This window comes from Anser brachyrhynchus (assembly GCF_964034855.1).
Source record: "Anser brachyrhynchus genome assembly, chromosome: 5".
Taxonomy (NCBI): Eukaryota; Metazoa; Chordata; class Aves; order Anseriformes; family Anatidae; genus Anser; species Anser brachyrhynchus.
Window position 1 is genome coordinate 62023324 of NC_137699.1, and position 25218 is coordinate 62048541.

The following is a 25218-nucleotide window of genomic DNA, read 5'->3' on the forward strand; positions in this document are numbered from 1 at the left end:
CTTGGATGCTTGAGGAGTAGAAATCACGTGAACAGTGCTGGGCTTAACTCCGTTTGCCTTAGGTCGCTTATAAAGGGCAAATCTGCTTTTCCTGCGTCCTCTGTCACCATTAGGGAGGGAGCCATTATACCTAGAATGAAACAAAAAGTTTGTCATTTAAATAAACATCAACAATTTAGAATACAGAAAAGGAAAGCAGTAATTTGGTCACAATATCCTGATAATTTCAAGGATGTGGTTATAAAACAAGTAACAGCCCGAGTCAGCTTTGCTTCCTAAATTACTATGGGCCTTCCAACATTCCTTTCCTGCCAATGGTTGAAGTTTTACTCATCGCTAATAAGGTCATCAACTACAAATGACAGTGAGCTGTTCAGCCACAGAAATAGTTCTTCACCTCTAGAATTAAAGGAATTTGGAAGAACAAGTTCTAAATCTTTTCTGCAATTTCATGACATGGGGAGTTTGAAAAACTGCTCTACCCTACCATTCCCTTCCCCACAGCTCACGTAAGAGGAGAGAAGACAAGTGGAAGAAAAGGAGTGATTGGAGGAAAAAAACCCACACAATTTAGGGGCAATTCAAACTAAATGAAATGGAATTTTAGTCTAGCCACATAGGATTTTTTTAAATCTAATCATAAAGGTTTCATTTATTATTAACGAAGGAAGACATGAATGTTATTAATTCATGTGACTATTTGAGGACTTGTTAATAACAGCCTTTATCAGGTGTAGCACAGTAGCCTTCACCAGTTCTTTCATCTCTCCCAGGACAGAGCCCCAGTGGACAAGTTATTCAGAGAAGCGTTAAGCCTCAAGGGGATAATTCCTTCCCCTGGGAAGGAACCAACCGAAGTTTCTTTGCAGTGCGTAAGCACGGAAATCACATTTCCCCCTCCCCAAAGATCTAGGAAAGGTAAACGCTTCTCATCATAGCACCTTCACCTGTAACATCCCTGACAACTCGCAACTGGTCTGTGAAGCACTCTCAGGGCTTGGACTTAGAGCACAGATGCCCCTGTCATACCTGATCTTCAAAGTTTTCAGACTTTTCCCTGAAGAACTACAGCTGCAATTCCGCTTCCAGATTTCAGTAGTCTTACTGGGAAGGTCTGTTCTATACTAGATCACATTTATTCCTCTCCTACAGCCTTTGAGATTAAAAGCTAACATCACAACAAAGAAAAGAACCTGGACAGGAGAAGGAAAAGGAAGATTTAAAGATTTAAAGGAAGATTTAAAGGTGACAGACTCCCTGAAAAGCAAAAGAGGTTAAAAAAATTAGGAGAACTCATCTGTTTAGAGTTGCACTTTGAAGGAGTTCAGCTCTACATCCACCACACTATCTTCAGATTACAACAAGTTGTTTGTAGCCCCACAGGAGGCCAATAGTCACTCATTGCTCAGGTTGTACGAGAAATTCTTTGACAACTGCTGACTAGGAAAAAGCAATGCAGTAGCCCAGAACTATACTTTTCATATCATTACCATTTTGCATGCATACCTACCTAGTTTGTTTAACAAGAAAACGTAGTTGGAGAGATTTGAATCTTTTTGTAAAAAGAAAAGTACAGCAGATGAAACCAGGCAGTCTCGTTGCTGAAGCCCTGCAGCACTGCCCTGCAGAAGGCTACAGCCTCACACAGAAAAATAGTTTAAACTTCTCCTGAACAGCATCTGAGTACCTGAGATCTGAGCTGCAGGACCACTGAATGTTCATGAGCACAAAGGAGAACAGATTGGAGATCACAGCCTCAAATTTAAGCTCTAGAACATACGGACTTAAATATTCTAAAACATTTAAAACCAGCCTTGAGGTTTGTTTGTTTAAATAAATATTTAAAAAACACGATCCCATGACTCAACAAGAAGTTAAGAGTTTTTCAGCTGGGCTACAGTTGAACTTGTTCTCCCACTCTTATTTTCACAGGGAAGATTACTGTATCTCTGGAATATTAACAAAGATTCCCCCACACAGCAGAACACCAGGAGTAAATTACTTATTTCATGCCTATTCATATCAGAAAACTTGTTATTAACCCTACACACGCACTCAGTTAACACAGGTGATTCTCACCACAAAAGAGACTGCCTCATAGAAAAATACATCAACATGATCCACAGGCAACTCGAATACAAGCCCTCAACACGTGAGTGATTTGATTCTGCAAATTGAATCTTTTCAGATACATACATGCGCTGTCTTCCAATGACGCTATTACCACAAATACGCCAGAAACTTTTACTGTAGGAGAGTTAAAGACAATATTCGTCCTACCACTATTTGTACCTGAAAACCCAAGAAACCGATAATTCCTGAAGAAATCATTTATAAGTAGCACCATCACTAGCTTTATGTTCTGTAATTAAACATTTTTGTACTCATATAACTATTTAACAGCACCAAACTTAAGCAGTTTCAATGAAAGTTAAAAGAGGGTAGGGTTATTATCTCCCCCCCCATATACACAAAGCAGTTATAACTGGAAAGGCTACTTGATTTCATTTCTTTTTTTTTTTTTTGTGGAATTTAAACAGTTTTTAAACAAGGAAAGAAAGAAGCCACTCAAGGTTAAAAGGCCTTTTGGAAACTTCAAATAGGAAGGAAATGCAAGCAAAGTGAAAGTTTAATTCGCTCGTCCTGATTAGCACTGACAAGTTTTTCGTGAAGGTTCTCTTTGTGCCAGTTTCTAAATTCCCTTTGTGAAAAGGGCAGGAGGACTCAAGTAGTTTTTACTATTTGTTATGCTTTAATTATAGACTTGTAAGTTTAATTTTGATCCGACGCTGCTAAAAAGGAGATAGGACAATTACCGGCATACCTATGTGTTTCCCAGGAGAAAAAATTAGCATCAGAATTTGCCTCTTCCCCCTTCACAGCCAGCAGACGAGCTCATTTTTTCCAGGCCACGTTTCTCAAGCTGTGCGCCACGGCCCAGCCCTCCCCACAGCGCTTGGGCCCCACCTTTCCCTGACACCTCCTGAACAACCCCAGCGGCAAAAAAAGCCACAAAGGAGCCAGTTTTAGGGCCACGGGATCTCCCCAGCTGCAGTAGGGCCTGCGTGCACCCACCCTGCTGGCTTGGCCTCGTCGGCCTTCTGAGCTGAGCTGCCTCACAGGAAGACGGCACCACCCACGTGCAGCCGAAAGCGAGCGTTGCGTCCAGCTAAGGAAACCTGCGCCAGGAGAAATGCACCTGCATGGAGGGCATCCTGCTCCCTCACGGGTCTGAGGGGCACTCCTGAAGCTCTCCCACATGGCGGGTAGAAGAGCAGCCCCGTGCTTCTTCCGCACGCTCCTCAATCCCGGGACAGCTGGCGCTGCGAAACCTCGTGGGACAGCTCTCTGCTGACAGCGCTGTTCCTTGCGAATAAGGCAATGGTGCTGGCACGGGCTGCGGGCACCATCACTAACAAAGCCAGTTCCCTGCAGATTTACATCAAACTGGGGAGGACTCTGCTATACAATGACATGCAAACCCCCGTCCCGCTTTTCCCCAGGGCTGGGACACGCCACGAGGGCCTCCCCTCCGCTCTCCGGAGAGCAAGGCCACACACGCTCTCTCCCACAGGCCAAGCACTGCGGCAAGTTCCTGTTTTCCACTAGCCTTGTAGCAACCTACTGGTCTACTTCAAAGATCATCAAGTTTGGAAATGCTCATGGGATGCTTGTTCCACAAGTTGTTGTGTCTTGGGTCCCCGCACTCTCCTTCTCTCTTTTCCCCCTTCTCCTTTTAAAAGGAACTAAGCGAGACCCCTGTAATTTAGGGGAAGAGCTCTAGAAATCTTGACCTGCACCTAGAAAAGTTTGATTTCAACTCATGGAAGTCACCCCCAAGATGAGGGAGAACAGCTATTAGCTACCATACACAAAAACTGCTGCTTGCAGCCAAGTTTTAAAATGCTAGGAAAATACAAACTATGACAAAACTTAAACATTTCTTCATACCTATGCAACTCACCTCCCAGGAGACTGACTACAAACAGGTCAGGTAGTAATTTTCACCAGTAACACTTCCACTGAGCAAACAGGAGCGACTTCACCTAGCTTTCCCCACTAATACCAAGGGCTCCAGTGCACACAAAACTTTTAGGGGCAAACTATCCCATTTCAGAGCCTCAGCCTCGAACAGCCGACACGCTACCCAGAGCACGTCCTTGCTGCGCTAAACAACAAAGCCGCAAGAGTATTAGCAACTGCTTTCCTTGTGAAGTCAGGCTTGAGTGAATTTTTCCTTTTAAGTACATTCTGATGCCGTGTTTGGTATCGTACAGCAGTAGATGCTCAGCACAGAGCAAAAAGTCAGTTTGGGCTTACACTTTTATTTTAAACCGTCACCGAACTCGTGTGGGCCAACACCGCAGCCAAAAGCGGCAGTTCCACCCTTCATTTGCTATTTTGTTCCCAGCTTCCCTCCCTGGTTCACATGAATTGGAAATAAAACCAGATTTATGCTTTAAATTTAGTTTTAAACCACATCAATACCTTGCTCCCCCGTGCACTGGGAGGCCACTGAAGCACTTGTAACAGTAAGAAGAGGAAAAAAGCACAAGGGGCAGGAGAAAGATTCCTTTGGCAGTGCTGTGAGCCTAGAGTTACGATGTCTACAACACTGTAAGTCTAAAGATACATTATTCACCTTGCCAGTATCCAACTGCAGGGCTTTTCACAACCGTAGGCTAGAGTCCTGACCAACTGGAAAGCCCTTTTCTGCTGAAGCATCCAACTTTTTACTTTCTTGAACACAGATTAAAAGGAAAAAAAAAAGTCCACGTGCTAGTTTATAACAAAATGCAAACGAAGCTCCAATATATGGAATATCGACAGCAAAATATATGAACTTACATTTCCTTTTAGGTAATTCGACTGTTGATATTTCATTCTTTACACCACTCCCCTGTACCATACCGAACAATTCATTTTGTACACAGAACTACTGTACTGTTTCAGCATAGTAACTTGAATGGTTTGGGACTTTCTATTTTTTTCCTTCTAAAAATAATATTGATTGAGGTTTTGGCAGCGAATGCAGGACTGGTTCTTGATTAACAAACACTGTAGTGCTTCACAGATGACTGCCACAGATTACAAGAAAACCCTCTAACGCAGAAGTTCCTGGGAGGTGGGAAGGAGAGTACTATTGCCAGCACCCCCCAGAAATAAGTCTACTTATTTCCAATCTGCAGAGGTAGCTCAAGGAGCCTAGACTGACCAAAAGGTTCTCTTTGGTGTTCCGGAGATGCAGCCTTCCCTTCTCACCACGTGGACCTTTGGGAAAGCATACGCCTGCTTGCTGGTCACAGAATGGCAGAAGATGGAGCTAGACAGAACTCCAGGATGTCACCCAGTCCATCCCCAACTTGAGGACTTGATCCAGTCCATCTACAACATTTCTGTTAACATTTCGGTTAATCTGGAAAGCCAGCCCTCTCCACCTTGCAAACGGTGTTTATATGTCTTCAACAGATGTGTCCTACGACTTCAACATCTTCAGAGTAACAACTCTCCCCCATCCATGCAACAAGAGAGATCCAGGTCAAAGCAAGCTTCTTGTTCTCCCTGCCAAATCCACCAAGGAACCTAAATAACCTGTTCTCTTTTCCATTTTACAGCAGCCTCGTGTGCTAGAAGACTCGATTCCCATCTGATTTTTCTCTCTGAAATAAAAGCTTCTAAGAAGTTACGGCACTAACTAAACTAGCTTTAAGTAGAATTTGTTACTATTAACTATAGCATCAAGTAATCTATGGATAAGACAAGGGCTTCCATCCTTTGATTAACAAGAGCCACGGATCCAACACAAGGTTTAAGCAACCTCGGAGGAAGTCCTGAACGAAAGGCACATAGTTCCACCTCAGGCTCTGCTGGCTAAGACATCTCTACAGGCAGAAATGCTTCCTGATCACTCTACCAGCAGAGTAGCTTAATAAAGCAGTCTTCCTGTAGAGCAAGAAAATCCAAACAAGCAAGTTCTGAAGTCCCAAATAGTCTCATCTCTTTCCCCAATTAAGGGGATGTTTTTGCATCTGTGAATTTGATTATTCCTGAGAAAGGTATGTCAGAATAGTTAAGTGTGGCTATAATCAGCATTTCCCACCCCCCCCCTCCGAGACAAATATTCTTTCTTGTAACTTGCATTTGGGAAGTCATTCTACCCCTATAAAACACCTTAGAAAGCATCCCCTCCTCCAGTACTTCTGGGACACTTGTTGGCACAGCGATCAATCCTGTGTGCTCACCGCAAGCCTCTTGCCCTCAGCACCAGGTTTTAGGACTGCCTGCCTAGCTGAGTGCTACCCGTACAGCCCTAGAGCCTCCGAAGAGGCTGCAGTGGCTTCAGTGAAATGCAGCCTGACCTGATAACCCCTGTAATTATTAGGCGGACTGTCAGAGCAAAGGCTGAGTTGGCATGGCTGGCTAGTGATTAGAGGGGATATTTTTACTTGTCAAACCGAGACTACTCGAAAAGTCTGCTATAGATATGGACCCTTACAAATGCTTTTTTACTACACTCCAAAAGATAGTGGCAATTGCTCCTGCTACCATTAAGAACCTAGGAGCCACCTTGACTAAATGCTCTATGCTAAACTTACTGTGCTTTTATGGTCAAATGCAGCCAGCCTCTTTCTCATCAGAAAGAGAAGCATGGATGAGCTGAACACACGGCTGAACGGTTACGCACACTGTGAAAAAGGCTTTCAGGGCCACCTGCAACACATCAGATACGCTAGAACCTACTTCCCTCCTTCCCAGGGTATTCAGATTAAGCTGAACCTTATCTACCGAAAACACTGCAAGAAGCCACGTGGGAAGTGGCGGGGGTTCTCCAGGGTGACCTTGGTTCTCCTTTAGCATTCCGGAACAGAACTGGTTGTTCTTCTGGTTTGTGCTCCCGGCTGAGGGAAAGAACCTATCCCTGGCTGCTGTGGCCTCTTCCCAGCTCCCCCACCCCACAAAGTCCTGAAAAGAGCTGGCACACTATGGTTCAGATAAGGCTGGTTGATCAGCTGTAGCACGACTCCTCCCCAGGCAGCAGGACAATCCTGCCGTTGTAGCAAAAAGTTGTCTCTTCTTTTTAAAGAGAGTATTTAGAGAAAATACATCTGGCTAACCCTTCTCCGTGTTTAGCTTACATAATATGGGCAACCCAAGAAGATATACACCTGATCTATATAAATTTCAACCTCTATATAAAGAGAAAGGATACTATTGGCTTACAAATACCATGTTAATCTCTTAAGAGCTGCATTTAATCTGCTTTATTCGCACTACACATTCAGTTTCATTCAAACTGCCCAAGCCCCTGTCATTTTGATATTCCCCCTCCCTGATGCAGAAAGGAGTCTACAGAGCAGGCAAACACGGAAGCCAAGTGGCAGAAGCAACCAGCCTCCAAATGAGGGGCACAGGGGTCGGGTTTTATCACCGCAGCTACGTTTAACATATAAAGACTGCATCTGATCAAACCCACAATTTTGACGCTTGTGCAAGTGATCCCACATTTCTTCTGCAGTAGGGGGAAACTTACTTCAGAAAATTCTTAAACTCTGACCAAATTCTGCTTAACAAGTGGTTTGTTACTTGTCCCAGATAATTTTTCTGGAAAATGTTTTGGTTTTTTTCCACTCTTGTGAAACCAAGGACAGCAGACCTTTGTCACAGCTTTGAAAGACATATTTCCGTAGAAATTTCAACTGGCATTGTAACATTAATTTGATTATTAAAAAAAAAGGATCTTCAATTGCACATATTATTGACAACACGGAAATGCATATTTCAAGAAGCAGCGGTAGAGGATACATGCTGCATAGGCTTCTGCAAGACACCTATACGAACAGCACAAGAGTTTGATGAATGCTCATACTTTTCACAAGCCCGAAGGAACATGCTGATGCAGACTACCAGAGCCTCAGGATGAGCTTCAAATAAAGTAGTCAAATAGCCTGTTTCAAACAACTTAATAGCTGAAAACCTACCCAAGCAACCCAGTTAAACACTACAGCCAGAGACAGGAATGAGTATAGCTGCACCTACATCATACATTTCTTAGCAGTCATCCACAGCCATCTGGCTAGCAGGGAAAAAGAGCAGCTACCTTCAGTAGGAAAAAAAGAAAAAAACAGCCACAGCAAGTCTCTATAACCACTTAAGACACTATTATCCCAATTCCAACGTAAGTAATATGCCAGAAGAGCATTAGAATGCAAGGGGTTTTCTTTCTAGAAAGCAAAGGGTAAGAGAATCAGTTCTTTCACATAATGACTTCCTTAACAATCCTTATTTCCAGCATTTTACTGCTCCCCCCCAGCATTCATTTAACAAGGAGGCAATTTCCTTCGGTGCTTTAAGCCCATCTCCAAAGCTGTCAACTAAAACCATTCACCACTGCATAAAACCAACAATGCCAGTGCACGGCAAAATACAGGGTATAAACTAATCAAGTTCATTTCAAAGCGTGCTTTTTCTTCTAGCTAAAGGAGTATAAAAGGTGGGCAAAGCACCATGTTTAAAGAATCTTCTTTCCAACCCCAAATCTCTCATACTAGGAAAAACGCTATTCATCTGGGAGTTATCTATAATCTAGCCAAATACCACTGAAATTATTTGATACAGCATTTTGTTAAACTAAATACAGATAGATATGATAAAGCGAGATCTAGCTTTCACTACATTCAAAACAAGTCAGATAAACACAAAATTCCTTTCAAAGGAAAGGCACAATGCACAGCTGGGTTTTGATAAAAATGAAAAGAAGCGAAGGGGGAAGTCTGTTTAACCAAAACACCACAGACTTAGGACCCACACACAGTTTTACATGGAAACAATTTACAGTCTCTTCTTAAATAGCAGATCAAAAGTGGCTGGAAGTTGCAAAATTAAAACAAATTAAGACTTCACGTAATGCAGGGGGACAAGAGACTACGAAACATACCTGCTCTGACATACCAAGCATGTTCCCACCAACCCATCTGTGTTTCATGCATACCTGAAGGTGCAAAAGCAAACTGCCCAAATTTTAGTCTGAGGAATGAACAGGAGTAACATCACGTTATGTCTGAAACTTCACTGCATTAAGCATTACGGAGAAGCTACATTGGATGCAAAGCATCATTTGGGCCATTAACCCAAACGCACAACTCAGACAACTCATCTCCGAAACTGCCAAATGCTCCCCTTAAAACGCTATCAAGGACTATTTGACTGCTCACATTTTATAACTGAAATAAGAAAGCTATCACTTTTGCTTATCCTCCAAACACAAGCAGCTGTAATATTTTTGTGATCCCGCAGACAATCAGTTGCAGGGTCTGTTACTTACAGCTTTTTCAAACACTCAAGCATGACAAGAATCTTTTCAGGTTCATTCCAGTATCATTTAGCACAGAGGAAGAGGGAAAATTTACATCTATTTCTTGAATCTAGGTGAGCTCAGAGGCAGCATACTGAATAGAAAGTGAAGCACTCAGCTACTGTATCCTGACCTGCAACGTTTATGTCAAATCATATCAATTTCAACATCCCTCTTACTTTCCCAGGGAAGACAGCCTTACACACGCACGGCTCCCTGTGCAATCCCAGCTGCTTAAGAGATCCCCAAATGTTTGCCTCAGGACTAGAAAAATAAGTAATTGGGTTTCTTCCCGCGTAGCACTTGCAGACGTTACAGCCTCTCGTAACACAGCAGCTTCCTCGATATCGCCGGTGCTGCATCACCGCTGACTGCCAGGGCGGCACAGCCAAAGGCAAGGCAATCTACCGCATGGCCTGCTCCGAGCAGGCAAGTAAAGGGAAAAACCAAGGAGTTTCCTTTCTGCCTTCCAGTACCCAGCAAGATCCGCAGGCTGGAAGTTTCCCAATGGGATGCCTTTTAGAGGGCTTCTCCACCACCGCCTGGTAGGACCAGACATGCCAACTTAGCTGAGATTCATTCCATGGTTACGTTCAGCATGTAATATTCTGTGTTATTGCCAGGGGTCTGTACTTCCAATTCGTATTCTCCAAACAATACAAACCAAGAACAGGCATTTTATGAGGTAGATATAAAGATAAAACCTCAGCAGAGGTAAGCAAGCATTGCTGTAGAGCTGAAGCTATGATTTTTTTTTCCACCCCAAGTCTTAATAGAGCAGAAATTAACAGTGCAGTAGTGCAGAGAGCTAGACTTCAATGTATCTTCTTCAGAATTAAAATACCCTGACAGCTTACTAATTCACAGCATCCTTGGGCGTTTGCTTTTTATCATAATCTATAACAAAGTTAATCAGTCACCTCTAGCCAGGAAAAGACTTTGCACGGCTGTTAGATGCTTACTGCTGATCAGAAAAAACAATTCTGATTCCATATAGCTTTCTAATTGCAAAGTCTTTCAGTCTTACACTTCAATGCAAAGTTCTTGAGATTCTTCTTCCCTTAAGAGGACTTCCCAAAACGTTACATCAAATAAACATCGAACCTTTACAGACACTTTATCTCAGAAGACAAACCCCATAAATATTTTGGAATCACAACGTATTTGCATATGCTTACTGAGAATGAATCAAAGTCACGTAAGTGATATACGCCTGAAGTTTTTCATTTCTAGGAGCTCAGATTCTGATCTCCAGAAGAATCCCACTCACGGCTCCTTGCAGATCAGTCCATGCCTGCTCGTGTCTTCGGATGGGAAGGCACGCTGCTATCAGTGATGCAGCAAGACACGTGCTGGGGCGGTCACAAGCCAACTATGCTAAACTGTTTATACACGGATGCCACCATCGAAACCCTAAAGCCACGCTGTAGGCTCTGCAGCAGCTAAGTTTCTTGGAGGACCACAATTTTCACTAAGTTTATTTGCAGCGCTAATCCAGCCTGCCTATTTCTGGTTAGGCTCTACAAAGTGAAGTTTCAGAAAACCTGCATTTATACATTCCAACTGATACGAAGTAATGCACACAAGTGGCACAATGGTTTGTAGAACAGAAAACAAGTTAAAACCACATATAGTTCTCTCTTTTTCTTCCTTTGGAAATCTTTTCCTTAGCCAACACCCACAAACACAGTCAGCACACTATTACTATTTTTGTTCACCGGCTTTAAAAAAAAAACCACCCCACATGTTTTTCTTTATTTATCTCGATTTCTTTGATTTTAAAGGCAAGGGAGCACTATACAGCAAACCAGACCAAGAATACAGAGGATCTGTTTAAAGCAGCGTTTCCCAAAGTACAGGCTATAATCCCAAATAGTATTACAGGACTTAAAGCAGCATTTGCAAGCCAAATGGAAATTCAGCTGGAGAAGTCAAAGCTGATGAGCCCAAGACTGCAGTTGGAAGTGGATTCCGCAGCAAACCATTTCTGAAGAGATCTAGTGCAAGGATACAGAAATCAAGTAACCGATTACAGCTGGCTCAAGAGATTCCCTTTTGCCCTCACCAATTTTTATACCTGCAGTCAACCTCCATAAGGGTACCTGGGCCATGAGCTGCTGTTTCCAACTGACCAGAGGAGTGTATGTTGTTAAGAAATGCCACATCCCACTGCCCTGCCAGCACATGAGGATGTATAAATAGATATACACACCTCTACAGATTATATGTACTTGTACATACGTAAGCATTTGACAGATACCTACATTTTTACCTCTTCTGCCTTGCCCACCTGAACATATTGCATGTTTATTACAGAAAAAAATACTCCTTTACTACCCTGTCAAAATTTTGACATTATACCTCTAAGACTGTCTGTAAAGTTCTCCCACTACTGTTTTACTTTCCTCCCAATGCTCTATCAAAAACACAGGAAAGAGCTACAGCGTTTGCTTCCATTATGTAGAAATCTCTTGTGCGAGAGATGCCATCACTTTACCACCAAGTGAGTTAGTAGAAGACAGGGAAGATGTCCAGAAATGCATCTCAGCCTCTTTTTGTATCTTAAGTCTGTAAAACTTCAAGTCCATCTCCTGGAACCACCCATTACAACATAACAAGCCTGAAGTCTGATAGAGAAACATTCGTATTTGGACAGATCCCAAACAAACTTCTCCTTTGGGACTTTTGGCCGGTTTTACAAGCACTTAGAAAGTCCAACTTTTGCCCTGCAGAAAATTTAAGGTTTACACTGAGTAATAGAATACTAACCTGGGCTCTGAACTGAGCCCATGCACAAGATGCAAGAGGATGAGGCTGCTGAGCTACACGGGACATTATCTGTAATTCCCAAAGTTTCCAACTGCGTTCAGAATGCCTCCAAAAGGTTGATTTTCCAGGAAAAAAGACACTCAGTTTTTCTTGATGTACATCATTTTCCACTGAAAAAGCAGAGATGAGTTGATCCAAAACAAAAGCACGTATCACCAAAAGATCTTGGTTCTGCACTGAGCATTTCACTGAGAACACTTATTTAAGGCTTTTCTAGTAACCCACTTGCTACCACGGACATTTTCCCTCGGAAGGCACTACACTGACTTTCATATACAACACAACAGACAGATCTTCTCTGCTGAGTTTTTCCTTCGGAGCCACCTGGGACAGACCTCATGGCGTGGCCCAGGCTGCCCGTAGGGATCACAGCGCTTCGGCACCCAGACCTCTTCACACCAGTTAGCTGCAGCGACAAATGCCTGCGTTCGTGCCCATTCACTCAAGGCTGACATCCCACAAATATTACAAGGAGGAGAGGTGAAGCAATGATAGCAACACAGAACAGTCAAACACAAGGAATTTCATAAGCCAAGGAGCCAGCAAAGCATGATTTCCTCTGGGTAACGTGTCTTGCAGTTGGATTCCTTGTCTACTACGCTGACAGCTCCAATTGAGCTTCTTCCTGAGCAGCGAGGCAAACATGGGCACATGAATCCCTGATGTCTAACGAAGGAGGGGGACGTGGGGGGCTGATTTATGTTACAGACTCTCCTTAATAGAGCCCAAACAGCGTTGGGAGGCTTCAAAATAAAATCTGTTCAATGACATACCTCATTTCCAGTTACAGACTACAGCCTCGCCTGCCACTACCTCTTCCAGGGATGAACACTCAGTGTTCATCAGAGGCAGATGGAAAATGACTGTAACAGGGAGCCAGCAGTGCCGGCAGATTGCGGTGTGGAGTCCTCTAGCAGCAGGGCTGCCTATGCAGGGGGAGCGGCAGCTACCTCACGTCTGACTCCATCTGTTTGGGTCATCACCCTGAAGCTCCTTACCCGGTTCCGCCCCTACCCCACGCCTGCCCTCTGTGGCATCAGAGCCTTGAACGCTGTCTCACACCACTTTAATAATCCTAAGCAGTTCTAGAGGCTACAGTTATGATGATCAGTTTGAAATAGGCACCTACACAGAATTTCTCTACACTTTACGAAGGCTTAATTTATTCCAAAACAAGCTGCACATCTGAAGTCAGCATCTGGACTTTCCCCCCTCCCCAGCCCCAAAGCAAACAAAAAAAAGAAAACAACAGAAAAATAAAAAACTAAAGTGATCCCATCAAGTGCAACATGCTATACCTTTTTTTTTTTTTGACAACAGCTATGACTAGTGTATTTTATGATGCCACACTGTGCATAGGCCTGTGCATAACCAAAACACCCCTTTGTCCAAAAAATGGCAAGAGCATACTTAACACCTAGGAGCAGGAGAAGTAAAAAAAAGAAAGTTTAGATTTTCACGTTGTCCCTAACCACACCACTCTTTATATTAAGTTAATCGTGAATATAGGTGGGAAATGACCTTCACTTAAGCAAACGAGACTACTTCCAGTCACTTACATCAAATCCGCCTACTTCATGCACAAGTAAGAATGGTGGCAACAGGGGGTGGGGGGAAAAGCATAAAGTCACTTAGCACATCTGGTTCTAATGAACAAGCTGTTACTTTTACAAATGAATACACTTATTTTCTGGATATTAAAAAGCATCGTGTGTGCGCCTACCACTCATTTATTCATTTCACCCAACTGCTTTGCTCCCTTGACTTACGCATGACAAACTGATCTTTAATGCATTTCGCTAACTCCACGCAGCACAAAGCATCACGCTTTTACCACCTGACACGCTCACAGCAAGTTTCGTCAGCTCACAAAAGTGAGACGGCTGTTCCTTCTCACACTGCCATCCCTGCCCAAAACTTAGAAGCCAGCCCATATTCTCGCTGGCTGGGGTCTGAATAGAGCCTGCAGCTGGAATCCAGCCAACCCCAAATCCAGTTCCTTCCTTCCTGCCTGCACTGGCTACAAAATGCCCAGAGGAGAAAGAACAAATCATTTTTGCCATAGAAAGATCCGCTTACTCTTTAACAGAGTACTGCTTTACAGTTGTTCTCTCTATGCTGAGAGATTTCCAGTAGGCAAAGCTTTAATATAAACCAGTTTTCTCCAAGAAGTCTAAGGTGCAAAGTCATAATATATGATCAGAAGCCAATTCCTGCATTGAATTTAAAGTCACATCACACATAATAAACTAGGAGGGTACCTCGGGCTTGACATAGACCCTGCTAATCGCTTAAACCCTAGCTTTACTTACAGAAGGAACTGTACTTTATATTTTGTAGTCTTCCTGAATCTTTACATGGAAAGGTATTTGCTATATTACACCCGCCTCTGCACACTGTAAACTCACAACTTGAAGGCTATATATCTAGTTTTAATGCAAGCATTACAGCTGGAAATGTGATTGTGCAACCGAGGAGATAAGGCAAGGCTGAGCCAGCAATATAACAACAGTATTTTGTATTCAAACACTGAAAGTAAGGCATAAAACAGAAGTCAGAAGTTAAGGCTCTTCTGCTCTGACAGCAAGCAGATTGTGAAAATACAGCAAAGAAAGGCTTAATTACCTCTCAGACTGAAAAGAAGGAACATATTTAGAGTGCTTTTGGGAAAGCTCTGTCAGAGTCTTTTAACGGGTGCAGGGGCTCAATACCAAAAATAGTTACTTGAAAAAATCCTTTCAGAGTTGATGACAAACACGGCACACATCCCTAAAAAAAACAAAAACAAAAACAAAAGAGCAGCTTGCAGTCTGTACCCCAGCAGCTTCATCCAGACACCCTACCTAAGGGAAGTCTCACCCTGGTCAATGGCTTCTTGTTAATCTGGTGAAGACCAGCTAAAGACAAAAGAGGAGCAAGAAAGCCACGCAAAACCGATCTGTTTGGCTATTGCCAAACTTCTGTCTCCAGATTTAGCTCTGATGGAGGAAGGCACTCAGCTGCTCATACCAGCCAACACTTGCCTCCTCTTAGATTGGCCCTAAGATCAACTGGTTTCATTTGCTGGTACTTTTTGCCAAAAGCCTCTGAGGCACTGACAGCCCATTTAATGAAGTCTTGTGGCAGAATCGGATTAACAAACGCTCGTGATCAAATCCTGTCCCCAGCGCTGCTCTACCAGCGGGGACAGCCACGCAGCAAGGCCCAGCAACCTCCTCTGGCCACAGGCCGTGACAAGAGGCCGCACACGAAACTTGTGAATTCACAACTCACTCCCTGATGCGCCAGGAAACTATTCCAGCGAGCGTTAAGATCCAGAAAGTAATTCAAACAACGTCTTACATGTCTGTTAGCAGGAAGGTGAGGACAATTACTACAAGATAATGAACCATAACTGCTCCAAAATATTCTCCTCCAAAGCCAAAGAGATTTTTGAACCCAGGTATTGGGTTTCACAGCTGTCTGCTCTCAGAGGTCAAGTGCAGACTAGGAGGAAGGTGAGTTGGAAGAACAGCCAAATGGAAGAACATTTTGATTTATTAGTTAATGTTCCATTAAAATACATGGTGATCTACAGAGATGGGCAGAACCCTGCCACAGGATGTGTGGGAACTGTACGACTCTCGGCATCTTTCAGCAGTCCGGTCTTTCCTACGAAAGAAGCACACGCACACTACTTCTGTTTCAAAGACTACAACCAGGCCGTTACTAGATCAGACAGCAACAATCAAAATAAAGTCGTGCTGCTCCATGTGAAGAACTACAGCTGTGCTTATATCAAAGTTTCAGCCCATTAACTTCTGTGTCTAGACTAAACATTTCTTTCACTCTTCCTAAAGGCACGTGCTAGAGAGCTTGCACATTTGGTCTCCAGTTTATTTGGAATATGCAAAAGGAGATTTAAGCTTTTAGATGCTTCAATTTTAGTTTATTTTCATGCAGTGACTAATTGTCTTCACAGTCAGTATCACTTTGTCTTTGTCCATGACATTTATATGCCCTACAAGGATATACCTCGTAAGTTTGAAGCTTACCTGTTTAAGCATTACTAAAGCCATCAAGTTGGGAGAATAAAGTTCTTTCATGACAATTTATCAACTTACTAGATCCTAAAATGAAGACAGCATGTGTATTTCAAGGTGAGGAGTAATTTGAAATCCTACTAACCACATCGTTACACTTGGACATGACTGCCTTCTAAAAAGTGTTGTTTATCAACCAGAGAAAGATGATGCCAACATTTCTCCTTTGTCCTCAATTCATTGGATGCAAGGAGGAAAGGAGAATTTCGCAACAGGGATTAGTTAGCATTACAGTACTCAAGGAGAAGACTAATGCTTTTAGGCCTTCTCCTTTTTAACACACTGTCAGCTATCTGTGTTTTCTTGCCTGTCCCCACTCCTTTGGGAAGGCAGCACAATGAATTGACATTTTAGGGATTTGTCTCTCCGTGCAAATGACTGCTTTTGTCTCTACTTAACACAATTAACTGCTACAGTCAGACATGTAGCTATGTTGTAGATAACATAAGCAATAAGATATAGCAGATGAGTATTAGGTCAGGATATACAGTGTACTTAAGCCCTATATTAAAGATGATATTATTAAATAGGGAAAAATCAGCTAAAAATAAATCCCTTCCAGCAGCACAAGACAGGGCTTGCTCGGTTTCCCTGCCTACCAGTGGAACAAGCTGCTATCAAGAGAAGCGTGCCCAACAGGTCCTCAACAGTCAGCACCTTCACATCGTGCCTAATCAAGCTCAGCTCAAAACTACTTTGTTTTTAATAAAAATAAATAAATAAAGCATAGTAAATGTTGCCTGTACCCACTTTCACAACTGTTTATGATCTATTTCATCTTTAGAGCCCTTCTGTTGTGAAACAGGAAAGTTTTCAGGCGAATTGTTCTTTCTTCATCCTGACCTAATAACTGACCCTATAAAGCAGCAGCACACACGCTTCTGGCTGACCTCACGGGACTTTATAGTCGAGCCCTGGAAGAACTGAACAAACCTTATGTGCAAACAGTCAATACTTGCCCATCCTGCCCAGAAGGGCCTTATAACTAGGCACAGAAGCTGTACTAATCAGAAAAAGAAAAAAGCTGCACCCAGCCAATACAAGTCCAGTGCCACCTCCATGACACACTACTCATAACCCAACTGTACTAAAACCCCCTTATTCTCAGGCCACCCAGCCCTTCAGTATCAAGCTTTCAAACACTCTGAATGTTGCTACTACTGCTGTTAAAGCTTTCCTATGCAAAGATTTCCTATAAAGACTTCCTTGCACCTTACACTCCGTTATCAGTTCTAGTCAACCAGTGCTGTTTGTGGCAGGGGCTGTAGGAAAGACATTTATTTTGAAAGAGCTAGCCAAACCCCAAAAGATAGGCGACTCTTCCTGCTGAACCCCCTGAGCTATGGTGCCCATTGTGATATGAATAAAACCCCACAGATAGCTTTGTGCCTGCCACCCTTCCCTCTGCTGGTCTTTTTGTTTCTAAATCACACAGCCAGAAACTTGCCAATTATACAGACATCAACAGTACAGAGACCCAGTGAGAGTACTCGCACGTGTGGCCACACTACAAGGCTAAACGTACAAGGGATATCACACATGGGGCACATCTGATCACCCAGGGAGGACATATGATGGGGTGCCAGAGCTGGACAGCACTGCTCCGGCTATCATCCTGCCCCGCACGCTCACCTGCGGCTCTGGAAGCCCCTCCTGCCCTTGCTTGGTGTGAGGAGTGAGGCCTGTCCCAGGCCACTGAGTAATAGGATTATAAAAGTCTAATCCCAGTTACTTACAGCTTGCCAGAGAAGTTACAAATTGGTTCCCCCCCCCAAAGTATCTGAAGGACATGATGATCTCCAGACCCAGTAATAAACTGCGTAAAGCTCTACCAGTAGCTGTCTAAAACGTGAGAATAAATAATATTTATCTTACTAATAAAAGGAGAATTGTCGCTCCTCTGCAAGAACTGACAAGTAGCTACCAACTAAAGAAGAGTTTCACACCTCACTAAAGCAAAGACCTGTTAAATAGTAAACAGGAGAAAGGAGCCCTGGCACAAGCGGCACACATTTACGTAGGCATGGAAACAACCTTTCATCTAATTCAGAGTGGCCAGACTCTTCCCTGCTAAAAGAATAAAAGGAGCTTCAGCAGAAATAACCCAGGACTAGTAGAGATTTTAGAGAGAAAGAACTGATGGAATATCCTAGCCTCTACTTAAAGGGAAGTATAAAATTCTGAACAGCTCCTTGTCCAAAGCTGAATAAGTCAGCTGAAAGAAAAAGAGGAACCCCTCCAATACAGCATTAGCACATGCAGGTGATAGAAGTGAACGGCATGAGACCACCACTTACTGAATTAAGTGTTTAAAAAAAAAACACAGAGTGAGTAGCTTTGTCTTCCAAGTCTTTCTGGAAAGACTTGCATCCCTCTTCCTGTTGCTCAACGTCTAGGCTTGGGACAAACCTCACATGAGCTTTTCACTGCTGACCTTAGAAGGGAGCGAGAGCAAACACCAAGCAAATTTCTTGATAAAATAAAAATTATCCTCAACGGAAATGAGATTTCGGGTTATCGGACAGCACAAAGTACACCTGGAAGCCAACAAGTTCCTGCGTGAAGCTGGGCACTCAGACTGAATCCTCCCCAATTTCCCTCTCCTTGCTGACCAGTAAGAGAGCCACGTGTAGGACAGTGCAGAATAACCAAACAACCCCAGGTGACACCAGCAGCACTCCTACTAAATGTGAGGTCGTACTGCCAACTGTACAACGTGACAGAGGTGTCTCCTTTACAAGACTAGGCTTTGTACCCATACTAGTCACAGACAGGAGGCAAATTCAGAACCAAAAACACGTGTGGCAACACCAGAAAGAAAAAAAATGACACAAGGCAAGGGCTGGTTCAGCCCACCTTAACATCTTTTTGCCTACAGGTGTTTTGCAAACAGCTGTAAGACTTTTTCTGCTGGCATTCTGCACTGATAAACCCTACCTTCAGCAAGGCGTGTTGGCTCAGGCTCAGTGCCATGCTCCATTCACGCAGCCTGGAGCACAGGGAAAGAAGGCTGCATCTTCCCAAAGCATCAAGCTGATGTGTGCTATCACTACTAACGAACAAGAATTAAGCAAGTTAAAGGGCAGCATTAATTCGATAATCAATGAGTATAAAACAGCCATAATTTAGTTTGAACTGGATAATAAAAAGTTCCTGACTTCTTAGCAAAAATCTGTTCTCAAGCAACCTTGTAATCACAGTTGAAGAACAGCCTGCTGTTAAGATGGAGCATGAAATAGCTTCAACAAGATGCTGCTTTCAGCAACAAAACAAAACAAAAAAAATCTTAATAGCCTAGAAAGTCATTCCTAGTTTTACAGGCACATTTTTAAGTAGAGCCAAGTGGACTTTCATAGCGTCTACTCATTTATAAATTCCAGTTGAAAATGGAAACTATGAACCCCTGGTTCTGCCAAGGGGGGAAAGGAGCAGTTATTTGGCTCTACACGGGAAGTGCATCAGTCAGAGGCAACAAAGCCTTACATTCATCATACTTGTTTCCTCGGAGTAAACAGTCTGTTTTCCCTACTTAAAAAAAATAAATAAATAGTCTTCTACATGTGACCTACTGCCTGTACATGCCAGAGGGATTACAGCTTAACTTCCCAAATGCACCCAGTTTCCTCTTTTTTTTTCCTCCCTCCACAACAAGCATGAAACTCACAGATGTTTGATGCTCCGATTTGCTTCAACTTACATAGATCTTAACTTCCCGAGTTTGAGATTCCTGCTCTCCAATTTTACATCGGGATCAAGATGCTGTGAATGCAGCCAACAGCTGAACACAGATCTGCACTCCTACAAGTCTGAGAAAGTCAGAAGTACTCCAAGGAATATGATAGTCACAGAGAACCGACTCGGATGTGTTTTCTTTCTCAGTGTAAATGAAGCAGAACCTTTGCTCTACCCAGCCTTCATACACAAGCTTTCATTGAAAAAAATCCACCAATCTTTCCTCAGCTATAACCTCTCCTGCTATTTTTTCCTACCCCGCAGTTAATGTTCTATTCAGACACAATATTTCTGGTGTTTGATTAATCTACCCACAAGCTCTGAGCTGGCACTGATCACATTCTCAATATGTAGCACCTAAGATCTAACAGAATAGAAGCTTAAAGGTGTCCAAGAAACCACCATCAATATCAAATACCCCCCCCCCACACACATACATATGCATCAGTTTCTCCAGAACAGCAGCCTTCCAGCTATGACTGTTGAAGCAAATGATTCCCTGGGAGAATCATGACCTTGAACACATTTAACGGGTGGCTACTATACTTTACTATACTGTCCTTTAAATGAAGCCTGAAGTGCATTTTAAAAATAAGGTTCAAAAGTTAAAATAAGGTTCAAAAGCAGAACCCCGGGTACCTAAGCAGTTCCACTAATATACATACACAGCAGTGCGAAGAAAATTACAGAATCACGAAACAAAGCCTCGGGCTCGCATCCAGCAGCAAATCCATGCAAGTGCAGCGTAAGCCCCGAGCACAGCACCGCAGCCAGGACCAGCCCTGCCTCTGCCTTCACCGTAAGCAGAAGGAGACGGACACCAAGGACGAGCAGAGAGCACACTGCTCCTGCATCCGACAGCATTGCTGGCACCTCGCAGCAGCTTCTCTCGCTGTGCAGGTCGGGAAGATTAACAAAAGGAGCTCTAAGAAAAGCCAAACAGATAATTTAACAACTGGAAACGTACTTGAAAGTAGGAAACACTTAAAGAACTTTATTTAGCTCATCAAGAAGGTAGTGATTAAGGAGGAACTCTGATCAGTCAGAAAAAGGCTGTGCGAGAAAGAGGAGTCTAAAAATGAAGGTCCCTTCACATTAACACAAAGGCACGTTTCAAGTCTAAATTGCTCAAAGTACGAAGCAGTCCATCAATCAGGACAACTTCCCAAAGGTTATCATCGATTTATCACTGTAAACATAGAGCAGAATTTTAGTTTTGAGAAAGGTTAACCTGAAGCAGAGCTGCAGCCTGTTTGTCCAAGGATATCCAATGGTCCACACCAAACGAAGCTGCAGAACAACTCACAGCAGCTCTCTGGGCAACACAGTCAGCAAGTTCACTCATTCATTTACTGTAATGGCTGCCCGTAGAAAAGTTATATGTAAAATGTTGACAAGGATTTCAAAGTGACCACCGTAGCAAGACTGAGTGGCAGCCCTTAATTCTTGTTTAGCAAGATAAAGTAAGATTGGATACTGCAAAATCCATGAAGTCTATAAGAAAGTCTTCCTCAACGTGCTGCACTTCCTTGCTAACGAATAGCCAACAGGAGCGTTTGGTAGTAAGAAATATTACACCTGCACGCACATACCTATCAGAAACCCCTAGAACTGGTGGCAGGACACCAAACGCAGCTCACGTAACGTCAGGGCCCAAATCTTTCATTGCGAGAGAACTCGGCCACTAAGACGTGCGTCTGGTGCTCCTCATTCAGAGGACACCACTAACCACACCGCTCATCTGAGAGGTCAGAGCTGCTCACCGACACCATGAAACACTGGAGAACCCTACAAAAGGTGCATGCACGGCCTAAGGTACGTGCTTACATAGTCCCAAGCCAGACGTCTCACAGCAGCACCCACCGACCCCATCAGTGAACGCTGCGCCCCCACTGCCAGAGCCAGGCAACCACAGCCACGGGCCTCAGGACAGGCACCTTGAGGGGGCCGCTTGGTTTTGTCCAGCCCAGAGCCGAACCTTGACCCGTTCCAAGTCCCTGTTTGGTGTGCCTGGTCAATCCCCTAACACCACGACACCCTGCATTCAGCATCTCCTTCCCAAATCCCCCAGCCCCACGTCCCAACAAACACGTAATGGAATATTACTTCAAAGGGACTTCAAATAATGCTCTAAGAAAAAGAGACTACAAGTGTTTCTACTTCACCAAGAAATCCACAGCCTTTTGTGAACAGATGATGCTACGAGCAGATGAACACAGCCAGATGATCTCTTCTTTACCAGCCATCTTGACCTGCCCAGCCTGATTTATATAAACTGGGTTTGTCCCCGACAGCATTGATTATGTAAACCTCAGCAAAACCTTAACCAAACACGAACTGCCACAGCACTTACAGAAAGCACGTCACGGGCTACCGGGAGAAATGATTAGAAGCACCCTCGCTGCAGCGACCAACTGCAGACACCTTTGCCTTTACCCTCCGCAACGCGCAGACAGGATCACAACCGCCACGAGACAACGTGGTCGCGGTGGGAGACCCACCCGGGGACACCTTCCCCTTGATGTTTATGCCAAGCATCGAAGCATCCTACTTTAATATTAAAGGCAGAGTAAGTTCAGAAGATGAAGGGAAAGTTTTATCATCTTAAAAACAGAGCTCCCAGCAGTTTGCCAGGTCGGTCAATTTCTTTGTTCATCATCATTCCCCCCCCCCCCCAGTGTAAAGGTCTTACAGCTCAAGAAGTTATTCATCAGCATCACAACCAATGCCTTTTTTTTTTTTAAACACTCCAAGGTATCAAAACAACTTTTTTTTTTTTGGTCAAATTAGCTGTGAGGTCGTCCCACCAATTTAAATCAAGCAGTTACGACAAGAGCTGCAATGCTGGGCTTTTGCAGTTGATGGGTCTCGGCCTCACTTTGACGAGCAGAGCAGATTTATACTGCCTTATCTACACTGAACTCCAGATTGGAAGATTTTGAAATACAAAACAGGTATTTATATATATTTTTTTCAAATGCTACAGAACAGATGCTTAAGCTGTTCCAAGAATTCCCAGCCACAAATGTTGAGTCACCAAAGAAAAAAAAAAAAAGAACAAGTCTGTCTTATTTATGGCGCTACCGATCGCATTTAAAACATCCGATGGGAAACGTGGCAATCAACCCCGAAAGTGCAAAACGGCCCTTAACACACCCATCCAAGTGTAATTACCGAAGTTCCTGCGCTCCCTGGATCGTCCCCGTCACGTCCACCTCTTCCTACATCACCTCCACGGAGCGCACCACGTCAGTGCACCGTGCCAGCCGGTGCCTTACCGCGTCCCGTTGCAGGCTACGCAGACAGACCGACCACAGACACACTCAGCTGCCAGCTCGCAGGCTCCCTACTACAAGGACGAGAAGATTTGTGCGCTTTTTCTTTTTAGTACGTGTAATACCCAGGCAATGTAACCTCGGTAGCTTTACGGAACAGCTGACAGGCAAATAACAACTACGCTCGGCGATAGGAAGTTTATTTAAATTTTATTGGCGTGCTTCAACACACTGCAGCGAAGATCAAGACCTTGGGCAGCACCGATAAGCCGAGATCGATGCATTTCCATATGAAAGGAAAAAAAAAAAAGCACGCCGCACTTCGCTATGGTGAGACCGGAGCCAAAACATTTCATACTTCTGTACTTTCAACGGCGCCTAAAAATAGTAAAGCAACAGAAAGGAAAACGCTTCCAGCTGCGCGCGAAAAGCCTCTGCAGCACAACACCAATCTACGCGCCCCGATGTAATGACAGATATGTAATTACAGATTCAACGTTACACCGTGACTTTATGGTTGGCGGCGGCGTTGCCCAGCTGAGGGTACCCTCCATTTTCACAATTATTACGGCGAGATCGTTCCTTTATCGGATTTAGTTTGACGCAGACGTCCTTCCCCAGCCAAGTTACTTAAATTTGAGCCTTTGGAGCGCCGGGCGTTGCACGTCCTTGCTGGCAGCTGCATGTTGCTCCCCGGTACCTGTATCCTGACCCTACACCCCCGCGAGGAGCGTTCAGCATCCCCCAAGGGAGGAAGGCGCGGGGCTGGCCGCACGCCTCCCAGCCCCCTGCCACCCCAGCAGCCGCTCCGCAGAGGCGAGCCCAGCTCGGGAGGGCACCCCTCGAGCACAACGACGACCACAAAAACAAAAAATAAATAAATAAATAAATAAATAAATAAAGCCCGAACGACCAAAAAATTTAGGGTTTTCCGTGACCTCCCAGCGGCTCCGGCACGGCTCCTGGGGGAGGCCGAACAAGGCTTCGCACGGGGCGCCCCGGCAGGAAACCTTAGCATTTCCATTCCCCCGACCCCAAAACCACCTTCCCTGACCCCAAAACCATCTAACCCCTGTCCCCAAAAACAGCCCCCCCCCCCCCCCGCACCCAAAAACATCCCTCCTCCCAAAAACCACCCCCCCCCCCCCAACCCCAAAACCAACCCCCCCCATCATCCCGCACGGAGACCGGCGAAGGGAAAAAGGAAAATAAATAAATAAATAAAATTTAAAAATAATTAAGAAAAAGGGGGGGTGAAGCGGCCGCGGGACGAGGATGATGAGGGAGGGATGAAGAAGCACGGGCAGCCCCCCGCCCCCTCCGCAGCTCACCCCAGCACCACCAGCTCCCCGTACTTGACGGGCTCCTTGTTGGGGGCGCAGTGCTCCTCCTGGCTGGGGGAGAACATGGGGGCGCCGCGAGGTCTCGCCCCCTTCTTCCTCCCCTTCCTCCTCCTCCTCCTCCTCCTCGCTCCCCCTCCCGCCGGGGCCGGTCCCAGCCCGCTCTGCGCCCGCGGCCGCCCGGCGACGGCCACTACACCCCGGGAGGGGGGGGGGGGGGGCGGGGGGAGCGGGAGGAGCGCCCGCGGGGCGTACCAAGTGCGGGTGAGTGGGAGGGGCGAAGCGGCCGGCTGCTCGCCGCCCGCTGAGGGGGCGGGGTTTGAAGGAGGCGCAGGTCCCCGTCCTCCCCCCCCCCCAGCCGGGAGCGGTGGTGGTACGGGCGGTGTGTGTTATGTAAACATAGAGTAAAGGGGATGGGGCTGCTCTTAAAGGGGCCGCGCACTGGGGGGGGGGGGGGTTAGATCCCCTCTGATCCGAGGATCCTGCGTGGGACTCGATCCCCTCAGGGACAGGATCCCTCACAACCAAAGCCCCCAGACCACCAGATCCATAGGTCCCAGCCCCAGGCACCTCAGGCCGTCCCGTCGCTGCCCTCAGGTCTCTCAGCG

General features: G+C 44.7%; 1 protein-coding gene across 2 annotated transcripts in view; it reads right to left on the bottom strand.

Annotated features, from left to right (window-relative positions):
• The window catches only part of PELI2 (pellino E3 ubiquitin protein ligase family member 2), a 76688-nt gene extending 51864 nt beyond the window's left edge, over positions 1-24824 (bottom strand). Inside the window, exons 1-2 of one of the 2 annotated variants that reach the window (XM_080594918.1) lie at positions 24626-24824; positions 1-130 (exon numbers count right to left, since the gene is read on the bottom strand). In XM_080594918.1, the coding sequence (XP_080451044.1) occupies positions 1-130; positions 24626-24678 (183 nt within the window). In that variant the 5' untranslated portion in view covers positions 24679-24824. Of the gene's footprint in view, positions 131-24601 lie in introns of both variants that reach the window. The other variant, XM_080594917.1, reaches the window with a different exon arrangement.
• Positions 24825-25218: the final 394 nt, after the last annotated feature.